This window comes from Temnothorax curvispinosus, unplaced genomic scaffold, assembly GCF_003070985.1.
Source record: "Temnothorax curvispinosus isolate PA1 unplaced genomic scaffold, ASM307098v1 QBEX01000258.1, whole genome shotgun sequence".
In the NCBI taxonomy this organism is placed as follows: Eukaryota; Metazoa; Arthropoda; class Insecta; order Hymenoptera; family Formicidae; genus Temnothorax; species Temnothorax curvispinosus.
In genome coordinates this window covers 138,042-165,061 of record NW_020210038.1, presented here as the reverse complement: position 1 = coordinate 165,061, position 27,020 = coordinate 138,042, and the positions used below count along the sequence as shown (strand labels likewise).

The window sequence follows — 27,020 nt, the reverse complement described above, 5'->3', positions numbered from 1 at the left end:
ACGTAAGTTGAATACTTTTCTCAATAATTATGATACTTTATGGAAGGAATTTCTTAGATTTTTTTACTTCTTTAATATTCTTACATTGCTTACATTACTTATAAAAATATCTCGAGATATTTGTCAAACGTTCCCTGATCTTTTACACAGCTAATTGGCTTGTAGGCGTTATTTAACGTCATCTGTGTTTCTTATCACGCGACTCTTATTTTTCAGCACGCCGAACGTATACGTACTACCGGAAGAAAAAGAACATATCGAGAGAGCGAAAAATAGAGACCACGCACGAGCGAGGTCCTTAGGTCTTGGGCGAGAGAAAGCGAAGAGGAATGAGGGACGTTATTCAGAGCCGTGGCAGAGTCCGGTGGATTCAAGATAGACGGATAGCGTGCCTGCCGGGCTGGTCCGGAAGTCGCGTGTCGACGGCAGCCATAACAGCCCCTCCGCGACTCTCACCCTTCCCACCACCTCCTGCTTGATTTCCTTAGCTGCTACCAGCGACGACCAGCACGGCCTACCACGAATTTGCGCCTGTGTACGTGAAAAGCAATCCGTGCAGGTCGAGGGTGAAGGAGTATTAGTGCAACATTACCCTAACGAACCGCGAGAACGAGTCGGCGATTGGTCGATCCTGCCGAGCGAGCGAGGCCCGAAGGGAAGCAACCCTCTCTCTTCTTCTCAACTCAACTCTGGATTAGTCTGGATTACATACCGTCTTCAGAATCGCCAGGCAGACCGTGCCGTTAACACCCGTTCGGTGCCGTTAATTTTCACTCGACATAATTGGCTGAGTAATAAAATTAACAGTGCGTCAACTGCAAGGACCTTTCGCTTGTGTCAAGACGATAGCTCTCATACGAAAGCGCGAAATAAATCTAACAGAATTATTAGAAGCGTCGTTACGTTCAAGGCATTAATCTCTTCTTGTGACATTTACGCTTGTAGAAATATTCAAAGATTCATCGAACATTGAACCATAATCACAAAATTTACCGAATTCTGAGTGACACAATATCATCCAAAATATTGTACAAATATTACAAATGCTATGATAAGATTAATACCTTAAACATAAAGACGCTTCCAGTGACTTCCGTTAACTTACTTCGCGTTTTCTATGAAAATCGTCTTGAATGTTTCAAACGTATCATTCCGATGATACATTTGAAGCATATATTCTTCGTACTTATTGTAAATATACATCGATTCTACAAATAATTGTTTTTTTTCCTGTAAAATAAAGCTGTTTCATTTTTCGTTAGCTCTTAAAATCGTTCAAAACCGTTTAAACGTGAGCGTCGTCGTATCTTCCATCCTGCCAAGTGTACGTCGTGCCAGACGAGAAGATATCTACCCGATGGCCGATACAATTTCTCGCTGTTCCATGTGTCATTAACGGTGTGCAATTCTGAACGAGAGCGAGTCACTCGAGCGAATCATGCTCGCGTTCCACGCGGAGGGATCGTACGTAGCATAGCATGAGCAGTAACAAGAAACCACCGGGAGGCAAGGACGACAAGAAGAATCCCTCCAGCAAAGAGGACAGCCCGTCGGGTGGTAAGGATGATGGTGGTTCAGCCTCGACGGGAAGCAATGGCGGTGTTGCGGCCGCAGGAGAGCCGTCGCAGCCCGGAAGTAAGCCTAGCTCCGCCGGCGCGACCGCCAGAGAAGGGGCCCAGAGGCTGCTGGGCCTGGCGGCGCGCGGGGAATGGGCCCCCGTGGACCAACTGCTCAAGTCCCTGGAGAAGACGGTACAGAGCGCGGGGGACGATGGCTTCATCGTGCCGCTCGCCGGTGTTTTGGACACGGTCAGTTTTGTTTGTATGATTCTTTTACCGAAGAGTCTCTGACACGAAAGAAATCAATGCGTAATATTTTTAAAAATCTTCTTAACGTTTCCATGGACGAAATAAGTCGCGGAATATACTTGCGGGAATACTTTAATAGAAAAATGTTTAACAATAATAATAAGAAACAGGACCGATTTGATGTACAATCAATTTAGAGAAAAGGCCATTTACGATCAGGACTGGGGTCTTGATTACGTAATAATATTACTCGCGTGAATTTATGTAAGGAAAATTTTAGATGGATGTTAGATACTCGGAACAATCGTAAAAAGATCGCACGACAAACTTATTTTCCTAGGCAAAGATTTTTTTATTTGCAGACGACGGGGATGACGCCGTTGATGTACGCAGTGAAAGATAACCGCAGTGCGCTGCTCGATCGGATGATCGACCTCGGATCCGACGTGAGCGCCAGAAACAATGCAAGTATTCCGTGATAAATAAGATAAATCGCTCATTAGACTGAGATCGATCTTGAGCTTTGATAAAATTTAAGAAAACATTAATTACTCTGTTGCACTAAGAATCATGTCGCATCAGACGTGACCGGATGAATTTTTCGAGATATTCCACTTAAAACCGAAGGAAAAAATGTTTGATTCATCATTCTTTGATTCATTGCCGTCGCGATAAGTTCTCGTGCTGGGGTTACGTGGCGCTGGCACGTAATAGCACCTGCGAAGGTGACGCGTGCCACGAAAGGCGTACAGCTAATGATCAGGCCGCAATCTGTGCTAAGTCGAGTCACCTAACATATAAGTCGGGAGGGGACGATTGCGTGAAGGAGAGCCAAGGTCAAGGGGCTTATGCTTACTGACCGACTGGACAAAGACGGGCACACGTGTAAATGAATAAGTAGGCCACCGAGTCAGCTAAACTATCAGCCGCAACGAAAAAGGGATCCGATCCTTAGAGTAGATTAAAGTTTGATCGTTAAACCTTTAAAAAGCTGCCCGCAAACGGGCTTTTTGCGCTTGACATTCTGGACAGGGGTTCAATTATGTAGCGCGCTTGGTGTAACCTTCTGAAAGTCATTGGGAACGCCACTGCAAGAACTGTATAGTAAAATTTATTGATTTCGAATGCCCTACGCGTCGGGACAAAGAAGGGAGAAGGAGAAGAATGATGATCGCGTTATTTAAAATTTCCGGTGTAGGCTGTAACGTATGTCGTATATAATCATTAACGAGTAAGTTATGAATAAGAGAAATTATTATTATCAATAAGAGATGTAATTATTATTACCAGTGCGCGCGAAGGTGGGCTTTCTGCATATGATGATGACGTTGTTCCTTTTGCTTATGTAGGTACTACTGAACGGCGTGCCGTTAACTATGTTAGAGCATCACTTTGCAAACACGTGCAAGGCGTTGCAATACTCCCTACTATCGATCTACCGCTCCCACAATGATTCCAATATAATTTTCAAATAGCATGCTGATACGCCGTGATCAGAAACCTGAAACCTGAAACATCATAAGGGTCAGCCTGACGGGTGCGGCAGGACGAAACTCATGGCTCCATTACCGCTTTACTTATTTCCATAACACTCTTCTCGTACATTAACTACTACTAATCCGATGAAAATCGAATGAAAGGAATTTAGGGCGACCACATAATTTGCTAGTTCAAGATTATCGGATAAATTGAGCGAGGTTTTCGAATAGACGTTCGAGATAGACGCGTACAAAATGCATTTCATTGACACATTTTCTACAGGACAATTACAATGCTCTCCACATCGCTGCTATGTATTCGAGGGAGGATGTTGTTAAGTTATTGCTGTCCAAGAGAGGCGTTGATCCCTATGCCACTGGAGGGGTACGAATAATTTTATTCTCGTAAAAAAATTGATAGCAGTTCCAAAACCAAATTGATAATTTTGACTCTTGATATTTTTTAGAAAATAGTTTTACTTCGGATTGCTGCAAAAGATTTAATTCTGTCTAGACAGATTCTCTGACCAATTTCAATTTACATTTTTTTAGCTATTTTACTTGGTCTCGATTTTGGTATTAAAATCACGAGACAAATTATAGATGCAAATTATCGCGAGTGCTAGAATCGACATTAAACAATCTATTTAAATTACTCTATTTAATAAACATCGGCAGATAAATTTCTTGAAATATATTTATGTATTGTGCTTAGCCGAGACAACAAACGGCAGTTCATCTGGTGGCATCAAGACAAACGGGCACCGCGACGTCGATTCTACGAGCTCTCCTGGGTGCTGCCGGACGAGATATCAGGCTAAAGGTCGACGGTGTAAGTAGCAGCTCCGAAATAATTTCATAAAGTTGCATAAAGGACAAATATAGGAGCTTTAGTAAATGTAACAGTTTGATGGATCCGAAATTGCCAGTCGAGTCGATCTCTTCAATATTCAGGACGAGCTAATCGTGTGACACCATAAGTAGATTAATGTTGGCTCCGAAAACTTCGAATTAGACGAAGATAAAGATTTTTCTGCAATAACCGCGGCGTGATGTTCCCGTTTCGCGTCCGCGTTTCTCGCGTGACAGGTGCCGCGCGCCGAGAGATCGCTACCTGGTACCGAACGGCGCCATAACTCTTCTCCAGTTCGCTTTTTCCTCCCTGTCTCCCTTGCCCTTTGTCATACAACCGCGTCGCGATAGTACGACGCCGCTGATCGGGACAGGAGACCAGCCTTGTATGGAAGAAAACAATAACGATTCATGTAATATCGAGCCGATGCATATTTAGACGTCTCGCATAAGCACGAAAAATTCTCCTATCATATATTATGATAATACCTGTCACAAAATTTTCTTATGCGAAATAGTAGTAAAAGTATCTCTAGATAAAATGTCTCTACGATTACTCCTAGCACTTTCTGTATCTAATAATTGTAATTTTCTTTATTATAAATTTCCTTGATTTTGCTACAAATGACATAAACATTGGATATTTGCAAAAAAAAGTTTGAGAAATATACTTTACGTGAGCAGTAAAAAAAATAATAAAATGGAACGAAGCATTATTTCTCGAATTTTTTAAAAACAGCGATTACTTGATGCGCCATCCGCAGCAAATAAAAATCACGTTCTTAAAATAAATTATAGTTGATATAAAAATTAAAAGAGTTTTCTCTTTATATTTTTAACTTTCGATTTCTTTGTTTCATCATATTACGTAATATAATTAAAACTGTGAGTATAAAGGTCGTACAAAGATCGTATAAGGATAGAAAGGATTTCTATTTATTTCCAATTCTTTTTAAATCTTATTTCCGTCGCAGAAAGGAAAGATACCTCTTCTGCTAGCGGTCGAGGCTGGCAATCAGTCGATGTGTCGGGAACTTCTGGCACAGCAAGCGCCTGATCAGCTACGTGCCACTACGCCAGCCGGCGATTCTGCTCTGCATTTAGCCGCTAGAAGAAGAGACATCGACATGGTGCGGATCCTGGTGGATTACGGCGCGGCCGTCGACATGCAAAATGTACGTTAAATCCAAGCACGAAGATCCCAGGTGAAGTGAAATTGAGCCGATAATAATCGTTGGGCGGTATATCGTTGAAACTTTGCCAATTATATACATAGTACTTCCGAATGCTTTGAAGCTCGCAAATTATACGTTGCGATGTAAATACAATGCGAATACTCTTTACTATTTTTGCCCACATTTTGGTATACCAAAATGGTATATTCGTTTAATTATCCTTTTCACGCTTTTATGACAGTCGGAAATTACCATTTATCTGTTTTATCTTTTAAACGCACAAACAATTTCGAACTTTCGAAATATAAATGTGCAATTTTATGCTGTTTAATTAATTTCCGGTAAAATTAATAGAATACAAACTTTTGATAGTAGATTACGAAATTTTATGTCATAACGCAAAGCGCTAAATATCATGTGGTACCGCAACTACCCAGTTCTGTTCTAACTTTAAATTTTGACCCTGCAAGAAAACTGAGTACAAAAGTTGACAAGATCGATCGTACACGAAATAGAAATGACGCATGATAAATTGCCGCAACTGCAAAGTTATATTTCTAAATGAGTAATAATTGGGAACGAGGCGGTCGTAAAATTTACGACAAGGTCTTAAACTTCCTAAAAATTACTTACAATTGCAACCTGCGTTTGCCTTATAATTTTACGATTCTTTGTAGATTTTACTATCACGCAACGATTTATTTAATGATTCTTAATTGAGTCGCAAAAATTTATTACGACACGTAAACATAATACAAGAGAATAAATAATGTCGCATGGTCAATTTATACTAGCAGGACTTAAATTTTCAATTAACGCTAATGTAAATGTTAATTTACCTTAATCAGGTTAATTGTGGAATGGCAGATAATTCGTTAGGATTACTCAAGTGAAGAGACACAAGAATCCGATAATTAATGTGTGGCTTTATTCTCGTGTATATAACAGCGTGCGTAGAATCGACGGAAACGGAAACGGAAGAAGGAAAAACAGGAACGAAAAAAGAACTAGACAGTCCGACATGGACCATAAACTAAAACTGAATATAATATCGCTCTTAATGTGAGCTGAATAACAAACAAAAGAAACTAATATATATATATATATTGTTCATGTATTATATATATTGTTACATACTTACATATATATATGTAAATATGTAACAATATATATGATACACTTAAGATATGATATTAGGAACAAGGTAACGTGACAAAAGTTTACTAGTTATTACTAATGACAAGAGTTATCGCTTAATTGCATAATTTTGATTACCAATGTAGTTAAAATGAAAAAGAAGCGACAATTTTTCTTTTATCATTTTACACAAATATAAAATTTAAAATAAAAAGGTTTTTTAAAGAGTATGAAACATACCCTTTAAGAAACCTTATAAAATATACAATGTTATTGAGAAATATCTAAACTATATCAGCTATCTAAAAAATGTAACGTGTATTTCAGGGCGATGGGCAAACTGCGTTACACATAGCAAGTGCCGAGGGTGATGAAACCTTAGTAAAATATTTTTACGGTGTCAGAGCCTCCGCCTCGATCACCGATCATCAAGATCGAACGCCGATGCATTTGGCCGCGGAGAACGGTCATGCTTCCATCATCGAGCTACTGGCCGATAAATTCAAAGCAAGCATCTTTGAAAGGACGAAAGACGGCTCCACTCTGATGCACATAGCATCGCTGAACGGACATTCGGAATGTGCCACTATGTTGTTCAAGAAAGGCGTGTATCTGCACATGCCAAATAAACGTGGTGCCAGATCTATTCATACTGCTGCAGGATACGGCCACGTGGGTATTATCAGCACTCTGCTGCAACGAGGAGAGAGGGTAAATAATCTGTCATCGCTATGGAAAATACTATTGTTGTCACGAATAAAGATACCATAGGAATGCAAAATTAATTTCTTTCTTATGAACATAAATGTCGCATATTTTTAATTCAATTTTTTATATTTATATTATTTTGAGTGTCAGATTTTTGATGAAAAAAAAGTTTCTTGAAAAGAATCTCACAATCCAATATGAGATCAAGTGTCAAGAGATTCAGTTTTTATGCAATTTAAAGTATATTTTTTTGTTACACACAGGTGGACGTGGTAACTAACGATAACTATACGGCACTCCATATAGCCGTGGAAAGTGCCAAACCGGCTGTCGTGGAAACCCTTCTAGGATACGGCGCAGAGGTACACGTGAGGGGTGGAAAACTTCGGGAAACTCCGCTTCACATAGCTGCCAGAGTGCCCGATGGCGACAGATGCGCTCTGATGTTATTGAAATCTGGGGCAGGTCCCAATTTGACAACCGATGATGGCCAAACGCCCGTGCATGTGGCAGCCAGCCACGGGAATTTAGCGACGCTCCTTTTGCTCCTCGACGATGGTGGAGATCCAATGTTTAAATCAAAAGTACGTCGACAAAACAAGAAATGAGATCTAATTCAAAAATACAATCTCTATATATTTATGTAATGTTGTAATAATTAAAAAAATTAAACCGTGTTTTCGTCACATTCTGTATAACGAGTATTACATATACGATAACTTTTTTGAGACGATGAAATAATCTGTAATGTTATTAAATTATTTCTATTTATTTTAAGATTTCTATTTTCCTTAGAACGGAGAGACGCCCTTGCATTTAGCCTGTAGGGGTTGCAGAGCTGACGTGGTCCGGCACTTGATAGAATTCGTAAAGGAAAAAAAGGGTCCGGAAGTAGCGACCGCCTATGTGAATAGTTTGACCAACGAGGGTGCCAGCGCGCTTCATTACGCGGCCCAAATCGAACCCTCGGAAGTAAGCACCCCCGGCGATGATCGCGCCGTCGTTCGCGCCCTTCTCGATAGCGGAGCGGACGTTTCGATGCAGACCAGACAGGCCCAGGAATCGGCGTTCCATCATTGTGCCCTTGCGGGCAACAACGAAGTCCTGTCGGAGATGATCAGCCGCATGTCGGCTACGGAAGTGCAAAAGGCCTTGAACCGGCAGAGCGCCGTGGGTTGGACGCCGTTATTGATCGCCGCTCATCGGGGCCACATGGAACTGGTGACCACACTCCTCGCCAATCACGGCAGGGTAGACGTATTCGATCTTGAGGGTAGATCTGCTCTTCATCTAGCCGCCGAGCACGGCTATCTTCAGGTTTGCGACGCATTGCTGGCGAACAAGGCCTTCATAAACTCCAAGTCGCGCGTGGGAAGGACCGCCCTACATCTGGCCGCCATGAATGGTTACACGCACCTGGTACGGTTTCTCGTGCAAGATCATGGCGCTGCGATAGACGTGCTTACCTTGAGGAAGCAGACTCCCCTTCATCTGGCGGCGGGTGCGGGTCAGTTGGAGGTCTGCAAGCTACTATTGGAACTCGGCGCCAGTATAGACGCCACGGACGACCAAGGACAAAAGCCGATCCACGCCGCAGCGATGAACAACTACGCTGAAGTGGCGCAGCTCTTTTTGCAGAGGCACGCCAACCTGGTGATGGCCTGCACTAAGGACGGCAATACCTGTGCCCATATCGCCGCCATGCAAGGCAGCGTCCGGGTGATCGAGGAGCTGATGAAGTTCGACAGGCAAGGGGTGATAACCGCCAGGAACAAATTGACGGAAGCGACTCCTCTGCAACTGGCGGCGGAAGGTGGACACGCCGAGGTCGTGAAGGCTCTGGTTAGGGCCGGGGCGTCCTGCGCTGACGAGAATCGCGCTGGTTTCACCGCGGTTCACCTGGCCGCTCAGCACGGTCACGGTCAGGTACTTGAAGTGATGAGGTCAACGCAATCTCTTAGGATATCCAGCAAAAAGCTTGGCGTCACCGCGCTTCACGTTGCTGCTTACTTTGGACAAGCCGGTGAGTAAGAATCTCGTTCAACAATAATAATTGTGTTTACACTGTAAATCCAAGTGTATTATTTCTACACGCATAAACGTCTAAAAATAACACATTTGATTGAAGTTTGTTTTACATGTTGCGTGTTAAGTTAACACGTTTAATCGTATTAAATTAAAAGTTAATACGTTCAACCGTGTTAAATGACATGATTTAAAACGGCAAGAAATGTGTAAGAAAAGTTTCAGTTAAACTAACATATTTAGATTTGCAGTGTAGGCATGGATTATTAGTAATTAGCATCAATACATTAATAATAAAGTAAAGTATTTACAAAAAAACTATCCATAAAATTTGAATACATAAGATATATCCGTAATCAATATCTTTTAAAATCATTAAAAAAAATTAAATACATTAAAAATAATACTTCTTTACTTCTACTATACTTCTTATAATTTCTTTATGATAAGAAGACTCGGTTTTGTTTTAGATACGGTTAGAGAACTGCTAACTCACATACCTGGAACCGTAAAATCTGATCCACCAACTGGAGGATCCTTAGTAGGAGAGTTAGGAGCTGAGTCCGGTATGACCCCTCTTCATCTAGCTGCCTATTCCGGAAACGAGAACGTCGTACGACTTCTTCTCAATTCTGCGGGGGTTCAGGTATGACCGACAATAATTTAGTAATGATATTTTATTCGGATTTGGCTGATCTTAATTTATGACATTGCTCGGATAAAATTCTATTTATAAAAAGTATTTAAAAAAAAGTACGTGCTCTTTAAAACAATCATGATAAAAATTAAGAAACGTTTACATCACAAACTGAGAACGTTTATATCACAATAAAAAAAATTAATAAATTTAATGTGCTATACTTGTCTAATATGTATTTTTATTTCAAAAGAATTAAAGTTGAGAAAAGTCAATTATTTTTACATTAATTTTCTCAAGCTGTTAAAAAGGACTAAGCTACTGCATTGAATACTTCGTTTGAATACGAGGACGTTCTGACCGAAGGTAGACGCAACGACGACGGAGAACGGATGGAACCCCCTGCATCTGGCTTGCTTCGGCGGTCACATAACTGTCGTGGGTCTGCTGTTGAGCAGATCGGCGGAATTGTTGCACAGCGCGGATCGTTACGGCAAGACCGGGCTGCATATCGCGGCAACTCACGGTCATTATCAGATGGTGGAGGTTCTTTTGGGTCAGGGAGCGGAGATAAACGCGACCGATAAGAACGGTTGGACACCGCTGCATTGTGCGGCACGCGCCGGCCATTTGGACGTCGTGAAGCTGTTGGTGGAAAGCGGCGGGTCTCCGAAAACCGAGACGAACCTCGGCTGCGCGCCGATCTGGTTCGCCGCTTCCGAGGGTCACAATGATGTGCTGAAATATCTCATGGAGAAGGAGCACGATACGTACGCTCTGATGGAAGATAGGAGGGTAAGATATCCGTCCTGGTAAGAGGAATAGATGGAAACTGCTCAAATGTCGAATTTCTAAATTGTAAATTTTTAAGCTATAGGTTTTTTTTATCTTTTACAGTAAAATCTAAGCATTTAGAAACGATTATAACTTTATTTATTTAGAAAAATATAAAATAAATGTTTTACACTTTTTACAGTAATTTACATAATTCGTATATATTTATATGCATCGTAAAATTCGTTATCTGTCTCATATTTCGCAAACAAATAATTGTCATAACGATATCCGGAATACAGTATTGTAGTAACTTTCAATTTTCTCGAATTCAATTTCTTAATTTTCAAGTGAATCGTTGCGTTTACAGTTCGTGTACAACATGATGGTCTGCAGCAAGAGCCATAATAACAAACCAATCGAGGAATTCGTTCTGGTGTCACCTGCGCCAGTCGATACCGCGGCCAAGCTATCCAACATCTACATGAAGCTTTCCGAAAAGGAAAAGGAGCGCGCCAAGGATTTAATCGCGGCCGGGAAACAATGCGAGGCAATGGCCACCGAGCTGTTGGCTCTGGCGGCGGGCGCCGACTCGGCCGGCAGGATCTTGACGTCGATGGATCGCAGGAATGTCGAGTTCCTGGACGTGTTGATCGAGAACGAACAGAAAGAGGTGATCGCGCATACCGTGGTGCAGCGCTATCTGCAAGAGCTATGGCAGGGTAGCCTGAATTGGAACGCGTTCAGGACGATCCTGCTGTTCATCGCCTTCATCGTGTGCCCGCCGGTCTGGGTGGTGTTCGCCCTCCCGCTCGGTCACAGGTACAATAACGTGCCCATCATCAAGTTCATGTCGTATCTCACGTCGCACATCTATCTGATGGTCTTCTTGCTACTGGTGGGCATCACGCCGATCTATCCGGTGGTGAGGTCCAATCTGATACCGTACTGGTACGAGTGGTGCCTGCTGGTGATGCTGTCAGGACTGTTGCTGTTCGAGCTGACGAATCCCAGCGACAAGAGCGGCCTCGGCTGGATCAAGCTCGCGGTGCTGCTCTTCGGCATATTCGGCGTCGCGTTCCACCTGATGGGATTCGTAATCGTGGAGAGACCGTACTGGCCGACTCTCCTCTACCTGAGAAACCAGCTTTTTGCCCTCAGTTTCCTTTTAGCTTGCGTGCAGATCCTGGACTTCCTGTCGTTTCACCATCTATTCGGGCCGTGGGCCATCATCATCGGTAATCTTATGAAGGACCTCGCGAGATTTCTCGCGGTGCTCGCGATCTTCGTCTTCGGCTTCTCCATGCACTTCGTCGCGCTCAATCAGGCGTTTAGGAACCAAACGCCGCAGGAAGCGCGCGCGGAGGACAGAAAACAAAGGAAGCCGTTCTCCGACGGTAAGTTCGAAACGCATCATTCTCTTACTTCTATGTCCCTTCCCTTCTTCGATCTTCTTCCCACCTTCTCTCTTTCTCTTTCTCTCTGCCTCTTTTTCTCTTACTGTATACCTTGACGCCAATCCAGAGCTAGTGGCGCAGTTAATTGATTTTTTACAGCCCCGTCTATATAGGATATATACATATACGCGCACACGTACTGTAGATACGACATGTACCGTAGATACGTTATGTAGATACCTAACGTAGGGCTAGATCTTAGATTGGCAATCGCTTCGACGCGCGGTACTGGTTTCTATTAACAGGACGTAGACAGTGCTTTCGCCCACGCAGGTGCTAATTCGCGTGGGTACCGTGAGATAACGGTGCGGTTCCCTCCCTTTGTGCAAATCGGCGATCGCGTTCTTCCTCTCCTGCGTTAATTTATATCAGGAATTATACAGAAACTACGTGAGTGCAATTTCGATGAATTCAGATTTCGACGTTACGAAACGCCTCGGATCGGAAGTTAAACTCATCGAAATTGCACTATGGTGCTGTGCACCCGGCGCGTAATTCGTATGCAGAAACAAACACGTTTACCCTTCGGAAACGTTCCCCCCGTCCCTCCGCTAAAAATTTACTCCCCATTTTGAAAGAGTCGTTGACGTTGTGGTCCAGTTCGCACTCGTTAGATTTCAGTAATTGTCATTTTATTAAAGTCCCAGAGTAAAAGTCTACTTCATGTCGATCATACTCAGAGACATGCGGAGCGATACAGAATCATAACCGGAATGAATTGCAATGATAGATTTGTTGGCCAATGTTACGGAATGGATGATGGAGACGCCACCAACGGCGCCTCCTCGTCGCTACGGCCGCTACAAGAAAAAGAATGAGTGCTGTGACGATAACAGCAGAGATTGTAAGTTTTCAGCTGATTGAGAAAGATTAATCAGAAGCAACCCGAGCGGAAAGCGAACCGAAAACAAAAAAAATAATAATAATTCGCGCACGCGGAATGAATGCGGGACGCGATCCATCTCGGTGTTCGTCTCGTCTGCATCGTGCATTTGGCCAGTGTGTGTTGTCTGCTGAGACTGCTGCCTGATATGACGAAGCGAAAGAAAAGAAAATAAACGAGAACCAAAAAAAAATCGCATATCAATCCTTGTTCGCGTAGTATGCTGTGATTCGGGGGCGACGGTAAAAAGATGACAGCAAAAACCGATTGATAGAGAGTTTTCACTGAGAATAATATCTCTCGCTTGTGCAAATAGCACCGCAGTCGTTTAAAACACCCCGGTGCAATAACCATTAGTTATCACGGTAATTGCAGAATTTCTTTTAAATTCTTTTTACGCTCCTCTTTACCTCAGACTCGTCCGCTGATCGGAGCGAAGCGTCCGCATCGCAGCGTACCGAGCAAATATTTATAAAATTGGTCTGAAAGCTCGAGAACGACGTTACTGTCTGTGCAATTGATTGGCTGTCGATTAGCGTTATACTGCCTTATACGGAGCATATGTGCTCGTGTCTCTTTCACAGCCTCTGCCCGTGTGCATCCCCGTGTCTCGCTGTACGTATGTGTCCTGTATATGTATTACATACATACATGAACGCGCGCACACACACACACACACACATATATGTGTATGTACGTGCGTGTCTCTCTGTATTTATATCATATGTTATCTGTAATAACTGTGAGTTTGCTAGAATTCGTGTTTATGCTAGTGGATGACGCCGATGTTGTATGCAAATTCATGATGTGCATCAATCGCACGGTCGTTTTTTTTATGTGTGACTCGATCGACTTTGCGGACTGTCCCACACCCTTTCCTTCACGGAGAATCACCCCTTCAAAAACACCCTCCGCGTCTCCTCCTTTTCTTCTCTTCTCTCTCTTCTCCATTTTTTTTGTCTCAACGAACCGTTACAGGATGCCCTCGGCCGAAAAAAAGGATCTTTTCGCCCTCTTCCCGCCCTCCGTGTCCCTGCATGCAAGCAACATATATTTTGCGCGATGTTTTACGCGCACCCCCGCCTTTGGAGTCGTGCAAGCCAGGCAAGCGGAGGAGGAGGGCGTGCATCCCCCGAATTGCATGCCGCATCCTTTTATCCACTGCAAACGTATCGCGCGACACGTTTGTCAAAATCACCCACCCGCGCCCTCCTCTCTCTTTTTCTCTCTCATTCAGCATGGAATGGCACGACGAATGTCCTCCCCCATTGTTCGATCACTATAGCTGCCGTGAGAAAAGGCGCACCGGTAACGGAATGCATCCCCCCTAATTAGCGAAATGCATCGCAGGGCTCGTCGCGCGTCTTCGTAACGCGCATGGTCCAACGATAGAACTTTATCGTCACGAGTATCTTTTGTGGACGAACAGAAAAAAAATAGAGAAAAAAAGAAAAAAGGGAAGCGCGATTATATCCGAGTCGGATGTAAGTGCGAGACGAATTTAGAGCGACGAGGCGGAAAAGACGAGTGACAGTACGTACTCGACGATGATATCGCAGCCTGCAATGAGAGGGTTCATGGCATGCATCCGGCAATTAGTTCGCAGCCGCAGCTGCAGAGCATGGCCAGAGTCTATATATAAAAGATATATGCATGAGCATGTTCGTTCCGTTTGTTCGTTCGCTCGCTCGCTCGATCGTTATGTACGTTATGGAATACTCACACATGCATTCGTATATACCAAATAGTGAGTACCCACCGTAGTAGACGATCTGTAATGGCACAAAGCAATGAGCTAAAAAAAAATAATAATAAGAGAAAAGAGCTATCAAGAAACGTCTTGTGTGTGTGTTGTGTGTGCCTCGTAATTCCAGTAAAGATGAATCCGCTACGCGCCTTCGAGTATCTGTTCTTCGCCGTCTTCGGCCAAACGACCCACGGCGAGCTGAAGGTCGAGAACAATCAGCCGCAGTGGACCTCGGTCCTCTTCAAGTTGACCTTCGGCGTGTACATGTTGGTCTCGGTAGTGGTGTTGATTAATCTGCTGATCGCCATGATGAGCGACACTTATCAACGGATACAGGCGCAGTCGGACATTGAGTGGAAATACGGACTCAGTAAACTGATTCGAAACATGCACAGGTAAGCCCGCCCGACCTTTTACGAACTCTGAAGTAATCCTCACGTCCGATAATATAGCCGTCCGCTATGATAAAACGCTATGATAACCGACGCGCGGGTCAGTTCTGACCGAAATAGAGCATGTCCGATTTATCTTTTCCCACGTTCGGCCGGAAGCACACCGACGTTATAAATAGAAGTTAGCGTTACTTTGCGACGCTCTCGCGTTTTCCATCGCGTTTCCCCCGTGCGCGACTCACGTGCGGACAAGACGGGACCGTTGCACGTGCCGTTCGCTTTATACATATACTTTCATGTACAATCTCCGTAATGCCGCGCTCTCGATCGGTCCCTTAAGCAACTCGCGCTGTTAAGCATTCGGGGTTAACGGAGCATTCCGTGTTGGGAACGCGATTGCGTGTTGCAGAACTACCACAGCTCCGTCCCCGCTAAACTTGCTCACCACCTGGACCGTATACTTCATCAAGCTGTGCAAGCAGCGCTCCGCGAAACGCAAGCGGCCCTCGTTGGTGCACATGATGGGGCTGGGGCGCGGCAGCCGTTTATCGCCGAGGTCCAAGATGGGCGCGAAATGGCTGGCCAAAATTAAGAAGGGCCAGGTCCGACCGAAGGACAGCATGACCCTTTCCGTGGTGCATCTCAGCCCGCTCGGCAGTCAGTTGTCCTTTAATAGCGCGACCAGAATAGAGAACGTAGTGGACTGGGACTCGATTAGGAAGAAGTATCTCGCCCTGACCGGGAATGAGCCCGAGAAGGACGAGGAGAAAGAAGAGAAGGGCAACGAGGACGAGAACGAGGACGAGAACGGGCCGACGGCATCCAACGCCTCGACGGTACCGGCGACAGTCCCGAATCCGCCCGTGTAAAAAGAATCGCCCTTTACTACCCTTCGGCCGAATTGCCGAGTGCGCGAGTCCGCGCGTAAAAGCAGCGCGAGCAAACGAGCGATTGGCAATACCGTCGGCCGTCGCACACGATCCGTATCACTTACTAGACAGACTTGGCGACTAATTGCGCTAAAGATGCGCTCATCTCCCACGAGTAGTAATTAAAAATCGTAAACCGCTACCGCAGACACAAATCCTCAGACGATCGAGCGAGACCATCGTAGAGAGGATCCTCGCGCGATCCTCGACGCACCGGCGACCAGCCGAGCATTTAAGCATCTAAGTAAGTAAAGTGTCTCACGACGTGTGACACATGAATCTCGTAGGAACGCATATAATTGATGTTGTTTGTTGAGATACATGAGAATGGGCCAATTCCGCCGCAACACATCATACCTTTTCCGTCACACTTCACGACCGGATGACGCCTGCGAATGCCGAATCGCCCACGAATCCCCCGTATCACATCCGCTCGCTCTCGATGTTTCATTGAATGTTGGATCATTCATCCGCGACACCGCAATGCGTTATCATCCGTAGGACGCAGATTTTTTATCTCGATCGATTTGTTGCGACGAGATTTTTTATTAGAAAGACGTTGCTGTAAACGTTAATTAAAGTTAGATGGCCTGACTGAGAATCCGTGGATGTTTTTATAGAAAAAAAGTAGAAAGGACATCTTAAAGCTAAGTCTCAGCTGTTAACTTTAACTAACGTTTATAAGGACGGTTTGTAATAATAAAATATCCTTGATATCGCAAATGTTTAAAAGTACTAAGCATCTCTTACTCCGTTAAATGTCCTTTAAATATTTGTAATATTTAGGATAATTGCACGTAACATAAGTCACACAAGTCTCCTATAGTTTCCTTAATGTTTCATGCGCTTAAAATTAGAAACCGTCCCGTTAGACGAAAGCGCGTTTTTCTTAGGCGCTTGGACTTTTTCCGACGACAGGCAAAAAAAACGAGGAATTCGTACGAGTCGCAGCATATATACCCTGTATGGCTTGAAATCGATCCTTTTTGCGACATTTGGTAGTAGCAACGTTTAGCATGTGTATGGGCAGTCGCAGAGAATTTTTGCATACGTCCAACGCGCAATATACACGACCTTACGAGACACGTTATTGTTTAACGCGTATTTACAGTCAGGATGGATCCCATACTCGCGGTCGAGTTGTTGTTCTTCGCCATCTTCGGTCAGACGACACACGAACAGTTCAAGGTAGAAACGATGCAGCCCAAATGGACGACCGTCCTCTTCAAGCTCACCTTCGGCATTTACATGTTGGTGTCGGTGGTCGTGCTTATTAATCTCCTCATCGCCATGATGAGCGATACCTATCAGCGAATACAGGCGCAGTCGGACATCGAGTGGAAATACGGACTGAGCAAGCTCATTCGAAATATGCACAGGTAATAAGACGTACTGAAGAAAAAAAAAGAAAAAAAAGAACGGTAGGTTGTTGCACGTTGCATGAAAGCACCATTGGATCGTCGCACTAATCAATCTAATTTTTCAATACGCGACAGGACCACCACGGCACCATCTCCGCTGAATCTCCTGACCACGTGGATCACGTATTTCGTCAAGGTTTGCAAGAAACGCATGACCAAAAAGACACGGCCCTCTCTGATGCACCTGATGGGCGGCTCTCGCATGTCCCCTCGCAGCAAGATGGGAGCCAAATGGCTGTCCAAGATAAAGAAGACGCAGGTTGGGCACAAGGATAGTTTCAACTTATCAGTGGCCCATTTGAGTCCTCTCGGGAGCCAACTGTCCTTCAGCCACACCGTCAAGATCGACAACGTTGTCGACTGGGAGGTCGTCAGGCGCAAGTACAGAGATCTTTACGGCGAGAAGATCGAAGAAAAGCCAGTGGAGGAGAACAAGGAGTCGACCGAGAATCCGTTGGCAGTTTTGGAAGGCTCGTCGAGTGCAGCCGATAAATCGGGGCTTGGACTTGGAGCTTGAACGAGGAGAAAAGATACCTGCCGACAATATATGTTATATATAACTCTCACGAAAAAGAGTGAGAAAAAAAGAGAGATCAAAGCTCTTCCTATTTTCGCAGATTCGCCGCACTAACTGCGTTTATTTGTACATATATCGCTGTGGGGCGTATATACGGAGGACCTTGTCAGTATTTTCGAAATAAACGTCTAAGCTCAACTTTGCGTCGCCTGTACAGTTATTGTTAGCTAGCGAACCTGTACTCCTTGTGATCCATAGTCTAATCGATTACCTATAACACGTTTTAGAGGCTACCATGGGGAATCCCCGTGTGCATAGGGATCGTTCCACGTTACATTTGACGGTTAGTCATCAACATTATTTAATTATAAAATTCTCTTCCCACCTGGAATGTTTTATTGATCATATATGTACGACATATCTATATATATATACATATATAAATATCTATAGAGCGCAATTGCGTAACGGCTCAGTTGCAACGATGCACGCACCGATCATTATGCCTGCATCATGTTGCTCACGATATTTTCGTGTAACATATCGGCGCGCTCGATACACATATTTGTAGGATGTGTATCTGTATAGGGACAATATATTAGAATTGCCTTCGAAACTCACATTATTATATATACACACATAAACTTGACGTGTAGCATGTATATTATTTGTTGAAATGTTAATCGGAGTTAATCTCGTCTACAGGATTCACCTCTCGATCATTCGCACGTTGTAAATTCGGCTGGCATGCATCATAAATGTACACCCTGTAAAAAGAAATAGTTAAATTAAAGCGAATTCAACATGAGAGATTTTTGTCTATGTGATGAACGTTTAATCTTTAAAATCGGGATTTGATTTAGAAATTTTGAATCCACTTCTATTTCTTTCTAATCGCAACGTATAAGTATCGCATAGACAATTTTTAAATTAAATGTAAAATTAAATATGTAATTAAAAAATAGTCTTATATTATATACACGGAATTAATATCTTCTTAATTGTCGATTGTTTTACCAGAAAAATAAAATGCGTAGATAGAGGTAGAAGATAGAAATTCAATAATTCTAAAATTCACTCCCGATTTCGGAGATTAAGAATTTATAATTTTACAAAGAGTAAATTTCCATCGATTCCTTTCAAATTTCTCTATTTTTCACAGGGTGCATAAAGCGAAAATCAAAATGCAAAGTTCGCACGTTGCAAGTCGCATTCATCGCATCCATCCTGCATTTGTGAATGCGTTTTAGAAAACTTCTCACCGACATGTCGAATGTGGACATCTCTTTGCAGTTTATTACTCATTGTCAAGTGTTCGCTCATCGAAATCTCTCGATGCTCATCTCATCGCATGTTTTAGGTTTTACAAAGCTCGCTGACTTTTCTTCTGATTGATCGCCAATTTTTACTGAACGAAGATTAGGATAGTTGACTATCGTTAGCATGAATATATTCTACGATTTAATAGTCCAAGAACTGTAAATATAATATGATTTTTTCTGCTTGTAATCAAAATGACAATGAATAGAATAGCGTTAACACCAATCCATTATGTATTAGCAGTGGTTCGAAATTTGCAATTATAACTGGAATGTCTAAAACAATGATTACTAGTTACGAACACCCTGCCTCAGTTGTATTATACCGCTGTATTAGCGTAGGAATAAAACTAATTCAAACGCTATAATTTATAATAAAATATAAATAGGTGCGACAAGATAAGATTAACATATCAGTAAGATTCTTTTGACTCACCGTTCTTTTTCTCTGTTTGCACAGTGAAAGTTAGTGTGATCGATATCACGGAGAATCTTTTCTTCGCCATTTTCGGCCAAAAAGAGACCAACGCCTTTACGGTTTCATTAAGGAGCAAGCAGCAGCCGTGGTGGACGGTTAACTTTTTCAAGGTAATTTTTTCAGGAAATAATATAACTAGTTATATATATAATCACCTCCGTTTAAGAATTTAAGAAATAAGTACTTTTCGTTTCAATAGGTGTCATATTCATTATACATGCTCGTCAGTGTCATAGTGTTGATTAATCTATTAATTGCTATGATGAGCGACACATATCACAACATTCAATCACAGAGTGACATCGAGTGGAAATACGGTCTCAGCAAATTAATTCGCAAAATGCAAAAGTAAGTAAACACAATTGTAACGAAAAATATTTCGCGAACACAAAAGTATTTAAATCGTTGATTTTTAAGCCTTCAACACAGATGGGTCTTGCAACTGCGCTTTCGTTAAATTACCTTAAATTAAGTAAAAATGTAAGACTTTTATATATTTTTAGAATGGTGATATATCGACAGTTAAATACCCAAAAAGTTTTTAAACGCCATGTAATTCTTTCATTAGACTTTCAATGAAACTTAAAGTGCAATTTTTTATGCATCATCCTTTAAATTTGCAAATCTTTACTGTAATTTTATTCTGACCCTTATTTTTAAAAGAACAAGGACAGCTCCCGCGCCGTTAAACCTCGTTACTACATGGGCAGAATATCTTAAGAACGCTTGTATGAAGGAACGAATTGCAAGGCAGAAGATCGGCAGATCGCGTGGATACATGGAACCCGATGTGCATCCAAGCGTTTTACCAAAATATTCTACCGTACGTAGATATTATTATGTTTACCTACTATTATTTTCAAGAATTTTTAAATGTTTTTATAATAAAATTAAAGTTTATTTAAAGAGACACATTCAACTGTGTACAATAATGTTATTTTCTAAAAATATTTTTGCAAAATAGAGCCATTTATATATAAATGAGCCAAATTAAGAAGGAAGGTCCGAATTGTTTTATTAAGATTTCAGATGACTTTTCTTTTTCTTTTTATTAAATAAATGTTACATGACCTCTTCCTATTTTGTTTTAGAATACTAGAATGCTTCCACTACCGCGAGCAGCGAAGGAACGAATTAACTTCTCGTTACTTCAACCAAGTCCGACCATCAGTCAAGCTTCTTTAAATAATATTCCGAAGATACAAAACGTTATCGACTGGGATATAGTCCGAAGAAAGTATCGTATGCGATTTGGAGACGAAATCGAGAAACCGTCCAGTGGGGAGGCGACGCTTGCTGAAATGGCTTGAATCGCTTGAATAATAAAACCGATGCGCGCAGTATACTCCATTATTACACGCAAATTTCCATACGCGTAATTTTTTTATTATTTTATATCGGTCTATTTTATATCGTAATGTGTGATAGAGACATCATATAAAGTAAAGTACTTTCTACGTTTATATGTTTTCTTGCGATATCGCTAATTGTAATGAAATACATATATACGTCTTATAAGTGTAGATATCGAAGTTATATATCTATTTCCATCATGGTTTATTTCATCTTGCCCTTTCCAAACGGTGGCTGTGCATTGGTTAGTAAATAAAAAATACCTTGAGTATCAGGGTTGATAGATTCGCCCATGACGGCGGTGTTAGAATTATTATTGTCGCATTTACCAAGCTGGAAATCCATCCAGTTGGAGCATTGCACGGCAACAAACCCATCAGGATGCACGATGGACTCGGCAAAAAACTGGTGTGACCTACCGTGGCTGCAGGCTTCTAAAAATACAAGCTAGATCAATATCCACTTATACATAATATTGTAAAATTCAATACTGGAGTCGTACGGGATGAAAATACGGGGCATCCGGGTTGCCTAAACGTTCCGCCGTTCGGGTAAAAATCCGCGTGGCCAATGGGTCTGAGGAAGCCTAAACTGCCGGCACAAGTGTGAATAATATCCACAAAATTGGCGTCCGCGGCATCCAGTCGCTCCTCTGTATCTTTAAGATACGGCATCTCAAATGCCGGCCCAGCCGGATCGAGTCCGGTGATTCGACCGAGTTTCTTCGGCATATAATTACCGACGTATCCGGCCACATGAGCACCCAAGCTATGACCCAAAATGTGAACGTTATTGTAATCAACTTGAGTCTCCGATCCGAGAAATTCGATAAACGCAGCCACGTATTCTCCCACCTGCAAAACACGAATCCATTGATTTCGCATCATGTTCTTGCAAAAGAATAAAAGATAAACGCGCATGAAGGCTAATCGAATCAGGAATTCTCGTAACTTCGCGAAATATCATTCTCATCTTTCATTGTGATTTGCATACAATTTGTATATTGTGTAACGAAAAAATTTTTTCTATTGTAGCGTGATTTGCATTATTCTAAGACAAGCCTTTTTTTATTATATTTTGTATTAATGTAAATTTTGCGAGCAACGTTTTTTTCAGAAAAATTAGAATTAAAAGTCTCTACTTTAATTAATTTTTTAATTAATTCTATAATACTTTTATACTGTCCATCTTTCGTAGAATATGTGAAATTGTTTCATGGCTCACCTGATGAATAAGTTTGACAGCCGTTAGATATTCTTTAGTCGAACCAGCGAACCAATCTACGCAAATTACATTATAATCCCCAACGCTAAGATAATTTCGCCGAATATCGTGTACCCAAAACGCATTTCCGCTTTCTGTCCATCCATGAATAATGATCTTGGTTGGCCATGCAGGATTAAATGGTGAATCCTTCAATAGAGCAGCATTACCCACTCGTAGAGATACAGATTGCTCTTTGTTGTCCTTCGTATAAAGCTCATAATTTACATCCTCCGCTTTAAACTCCAAATCGAGCACATTGCCGATCGTCGCACGATCGTCAACGATCGTCGTCGGATTCAAAAGAATCTCCAGGAAACTTTCTTCGGGATGGTGGTCTTGAAAATTTTGAATCGATGGCCGATTACCCAGTTGTAAGCCTGATAACTCAGCTGTATTAAAAGGTATATCTAGAAAAAGAAAACAATACAAATCAACGGTACATTTACCTCTATTTGTATAACTGGATTATTGTAGTTTTATGACAAAATTGAAATCATTTAAATATGAGGAACCACATTACATAGAAACAGAGAGACGAAGAACGTTGTAATCAGTGACATTGTGATATCTTTCGACGTTTTTGTTGGGACAGTTTCTTATATACCTTTATACGTTACATAAACAGAAATATTCTTAGATCACTCAATCCATTAGATCTTATTACTAACGTCGAACAAGAAAATGCGTAACAAGAATCGCTCCACGAACTTCCGGTATTTTACTTCAAATATATCTAAACGAGAGTATTGTGCATTATACAGATTGATTTAGTGTACATGGAAAAGTTCCATGTACTACGTGTTCAGGATTGGTCAGATATAAACAACAAAGTTTTTGTAAACTTATTTATTATAACTTTCATTTATTAAAAAAAAAATACAAAATCATCATTATATAAGACTTTAATATACTATTTTAATCCTGAATATAATTCTCTTTGGTCGCATTATAATATATTACAATGCTTCAACTTAAATCAAAGTAATTACGTTTGTAAATGTGATTGCAACACCAGGTTTGTATATTAATTAGTCCTTGATATTGCAATTTTAAATAATAAAAATGTAACCACTTTATGATTTGCTCTTCTGGAGGTATACAGTCTCCTTGCCATTTCTGGTAGATGTAACAACATCTAGTCCAAAGTTAGCAGCTTCTTCACGTAGAATTCCTTGCTCTTCTTTTGTGAAGCCTTCTGATACAGGTTGTCTCAATACGTCATTACCTTCGATAAGGTTTTCACACAAATCGCGCGCGGCTTTTCGAAATTCGGTAATTTTCGTTCGTCCTTCCTTGGATCGAAAGCAATTTTCGCACAAGCGCTTTTCTATTTCGCGATGCTCACGCTGTTTCGCGTTCGTCTATAAAAAATATATATATTATTATAAAGAAACTATTTTTGAAAAATCTTTTCAACTTACTATTTGAATTGCTTTTCTAATGGCTTCATCTTGCGGCTCTAACACACGAGCTTTCTGCAACTCCTTCATTGCATCATCGTATTCTCCAATATTCAGCAAAGCTTTTCCAAAACTGGAATGCAAGAAAAAAATGTTTTATAATACTAATTTAATACATATAGTTTATACATATAAATAGTTGAAACAGCTAACGACAGTACATACTGATAATGGCTTTTAGCTGTTGGTACTGGCACTTGCCTTAAAGCTATGCAAGCTTTAAGAGGCATGTTTTCCTTATTGTAACAAAGTCCAAGATTAGTATAGGCTCGTGAGAGAATCTCATTCATTTTATCTTCTTCTAAACTATCTTCCAATTTGACTGTCTCCAGACAATTAATAATTTTTCTGTATCTGCAAAAAAATATATTTAACAGATGTGATCTCATGTACTTGCAGAAATTACACGTCAGTTACTTACTCTCGTATCGCCCACTTGAAGTTAAATTTTGTAAAATAATCTTTAGCAGTCACAAACATATGCTTCACAGGCTCTGCCACATGATTAAACAATCGTCTCTCCTCTGCGCTGAGATCTTGATACGTAAGTGCACAGCCATCGTCAACATAATCAATTAAGTGAACGACAAATACCACTTCTTCGTTAGGTGGGATACGTGGTGGACAACCGATGGCCTTGTAAGCCAAATCAGGGTGTATCAGGAACACTGCTATTTCGTGTTTCTTCATGGAACATATTCCAAATTCTAAACCGGGTATAATATAACCCTGGCCTAAACGCATCGATCTTGGTCTCCCATAAGAGTAAGTAGAATCAAAAGGTTCATCTCTGTACTCGAAATATCCAATATAATTGACAGTGACTTGAGCATTTTGCGGTACAACCTCTCCAACACCTTTCTGCTTAACGTACTTCATGACCTGATGACATAAATTTCATTAAGCCTAAGTTAAAATTACACTTGTGATCTTATTTGATCGCATTGACATATTTATTGATAAAATTAAAGACAATGGCTGCGTTCCAATATTCACTGTGTTAATTAAAAATGTATAGTGTACATGACGTAAACTTACTGAGAGTGAATATTGGAACGCAGCCAATGTCATCTCTGCAAGAAAACAAAATGATACTGAAAAAATAATATAAAACTTGACTAACTTTTTGATCTGGGATCAAGGGTGTCATCTTCGCTTTCAGTTTCGAGAAGCTCATGCCACAAAGAGATACAGTTCCTTCATCATTATCCTCATCCTCATCTTCGAAATTGTTCATGTTTAACATATTCAGCATCTCCTCATTGCTGAACTGTACGTGTGGCGAATACGCGAATTCCTCGTCGTCTTCATTATCAAACTGTTCTCCAATCTCGAATGTAATTCCATCTTCGTTTATCAAGTCGCTGAAACGATACGATTGTAAGACGTAATAACGGATGAACGGACTCGGAACATGCGAGTTCATCATCGTAATTCTTACGTACCTGATCTTTAGACCGTTCATCGAGTTTATATGTTTCGCCATTTTCAAGCAGATGAATGATTTCCGTCAAAATTCTTTCTTATATCAATCAATTCGCCTTCGTCTTCCTAGCTTCCACGTGTTCTCACTCCTCCCTTTTTGAAGCACGAACGATACAGACACAGTTACGGACAATACCAAGGTACGGACCAAGGTTGCAGTCCACTTGGCGCCTCAAAGCATAGATTTCTTTGTCCTAATTGGTCAGTTGAACGCTTCAAAGCTTCAAAGCATTTGTAGCAAGTGATTCGCAGCCCCCAGAATCTTTACAGTTATTCCAGTTATTTCTTCAAGGACACAGTACGTTTCTTCCTCTTACTATTCTATAGATATACCATGCTATGCCCATGCCGGCCGGAAAATCATCTAAAGGTAGATAAACGTTTGAAATCTCTGTTTCTCTATTCAACTTGATTCAACTTTCCTTTATTCACTGCCAGTACTGAAAATCTATAGTTACGTGACGCAAACTATATATTTTCAGCACTGCCAGTAGGGCCAATTTCACCAACCACAGTTAGCTTAACCGATGGTTAAAGTTAACAGAATTGACCAATAGAAATGAATCCACCCTGCTTTCTATTAGTCAATCCTGCTAACTTTAACCGTCGGTTAAGCTAACTGTGGTTGGTGAAATTGGCCCTAAAAAAGGAACACGGGGTCTATCGTACAAGACGCATGCGCGTATCCCGCGGTTATCTTTGACGTAAAGTTGTATTTATCCCTGGCTCTGACATTTATCTTTTTCTCGGCTAACGCCGGGCCAGGCAGCCCCGGGTAGCCCCGAGCCAGCGCACAGTTACTTGTATTTGTGATAACTGTGATAAGTGTGATAACACGTACATTAACGACTGTTGTTAAGAGAGAGTACAGCATCAGGGCCCCAGAGAGTGCGCTGATGTCAAAGATACATCTTAACCTAACCTAACCGGCCGGACAAGCAGAAAGATCACATGCGCAAGTACCGCGAAATCGTATTATTATACGTCACTATTTTGTAGCTGTAGAAGTACTTTCACTCCGAATTTAATTGCTTTTCGTACGAGATATAAAAGAATCGAGGCCATCAAGGGAGATACTTGCAGTGTGGATAACGGAAACGGATAAAATTAGCTTCAAATTGATCTTCGAGTAACGCAAACGGCTCGTACAACGGTATTGTAATCAAATATATATATATATATATATATTTCTTATAAATATAGTATGTATAATAAGTTACAATATATAGATATATATTGTATTTATGGAGATATACTATTTTTTAACTTATAACTTTGTTAGTTTATAATTTATACTATTTATAGTATACAGGGTGAATCACTAAATGTGTTATAGGATAAATGTTTACAACTGAACGAGATATGAAATTCTTATTTTCTCGCAACTGTTTATCGAAGAGAACAAAAAAAATTAACTTTATCACGCAATGTCCATTTCGGTACCAAACAGTCACTGGAAAATAAGACTTTCATATCTTGTTCAGTTTCAAAAATCAGTAATATTAGCCTGTAACACCTTTAGTGATTCATCCTGTATTTCGTATTTTATAAATAATAAATAATGCATATGCTACGAATTGAGCACAAAACATTCTTGGGTGATTGTGTGTGCGTGGTATCAAAAATATTTTCATTATAATATATACATATAATTTCTTTTTTTTATCATTTGTCTATAATTAATTCATCATAACATTATTATATTTATTAGTAATTATA

General features: G+C 41.3%; 3 protein-coding genes across 7 annotated transcripts; 1 reads left to right on the top strand and 2 right to left on the bottom strand.

The window, feature by feature from the left end:
- The first annotated feature begins 530 nt into the window (after positions 1–530).
- On the top strand, positions 531–21,260 carry LOC112451726 (serine/threonine-protein phosphatase 6 regulatory ankyrin repeat subunit A). Of its 5 annotated transcripts, XM_025011565.1 has the most exons (16): positions 533–806; positions 1,263–1,808; positions 2,171–2,272; positions 3,570–3,671; positions 4,002–4,118; positions 5,113–5,313; positions 6,778–7,161; positions 7,422–7,742; positions 7,954–9,181; positions 9,654–9,829; positions 10,187–10,615; positions 10,965–11,991; positions 19,720–19,847; positions 19,937–20,085; positions 20,401–20,560; positions 20,829–21,260. In XM_025011565.1, exons 2-16 carry the CDS (start codon positions 1,479–1,481, stop codon positions 21,045–21,047), a joined length of 5,073 nt encoding a protein of 1,690 aa, XP_024867333.1. In that variant the 5' UTR covers positions 533–806; positions 1,263–1,478; the 3' UTR covers positions 21,048–21,260. The 5 variants fall into 5 exon arrangements, with proteins under 5 accessions (XP_024867318.1, XP_024867322.1, XP_024867340.1 ...); XM_025011550.1 differs by lacking the exons at positions 19,720–19,847; positions 19,937–20,085; positions 20,401–20,560; positions 20,829–21,260 and adding exons at positions 12,782–12,895; positions 14,809–15,076; positions 15,483–16,235 and having other exon boundaries at positions 531–806; XM_025011554.1 differs by lacking the exons at positions 19,720–19,847; positions 19,937–20,085; positions 20,401–20,560; positions 20,829–21,260 and adding exons at positions 14,809–15,076; positions 15,483–16,235 and having other exon boundaries at positions 532–806.
- LOC112451752 (pancreatic lipase-related protein 2-like) lies at positions 21,141–23,144 on the bottom strand. The gene is made up of 4 exons (XM_025011584.1): positions 22,877–23,144; positions 22,315–22,763; positions 21,593–21,944; positions 21,141–21,524 (listed from the first exon to the last, which is right to left on the bottom strand). Exons 1-4 carry the CDS (start codon positions 22,914–22,916, stop codon positions 21,295–21,297), a joined length of 1,071 nt encoding a protein of 356 aa, XP_024867352.1. The 5' UTR covers positions 22,917–23,144; the 3' UTR covers positions 21,141–21,294.
- Positions 23,145–23,245: 101 nt separating this feature from the next.
- LOC112451610 (inactive peptidyl-prolyl cis-trans isomerase FKBP6) lies at positions 23,246–25,784 on the bottom strand. Its single transcript, XM_025011334.1, has 6 exons — positions 25,262–25,784; positions 24,940–25,180; positions 24,238–24,698; positions 23,982–24,170; positions 23,778–23,889; positions 23,246–23,717 (listed from the first exon to the last, which is right to left on the bottom strand). Exons 1-6 carry the CDS (start codon positions 25,300–25,302, stop codon positions 23,430–23,432), a joined length of 1,332 nt encoding a protein of 443 aa, XP_024867102.1. The 5' UTR covers positions 25,303–25,784; the 3' UTR covers positions 23,246–23,429.
- Positions 25,785–27,020: the final 1,236 nt, after the last annotated feature.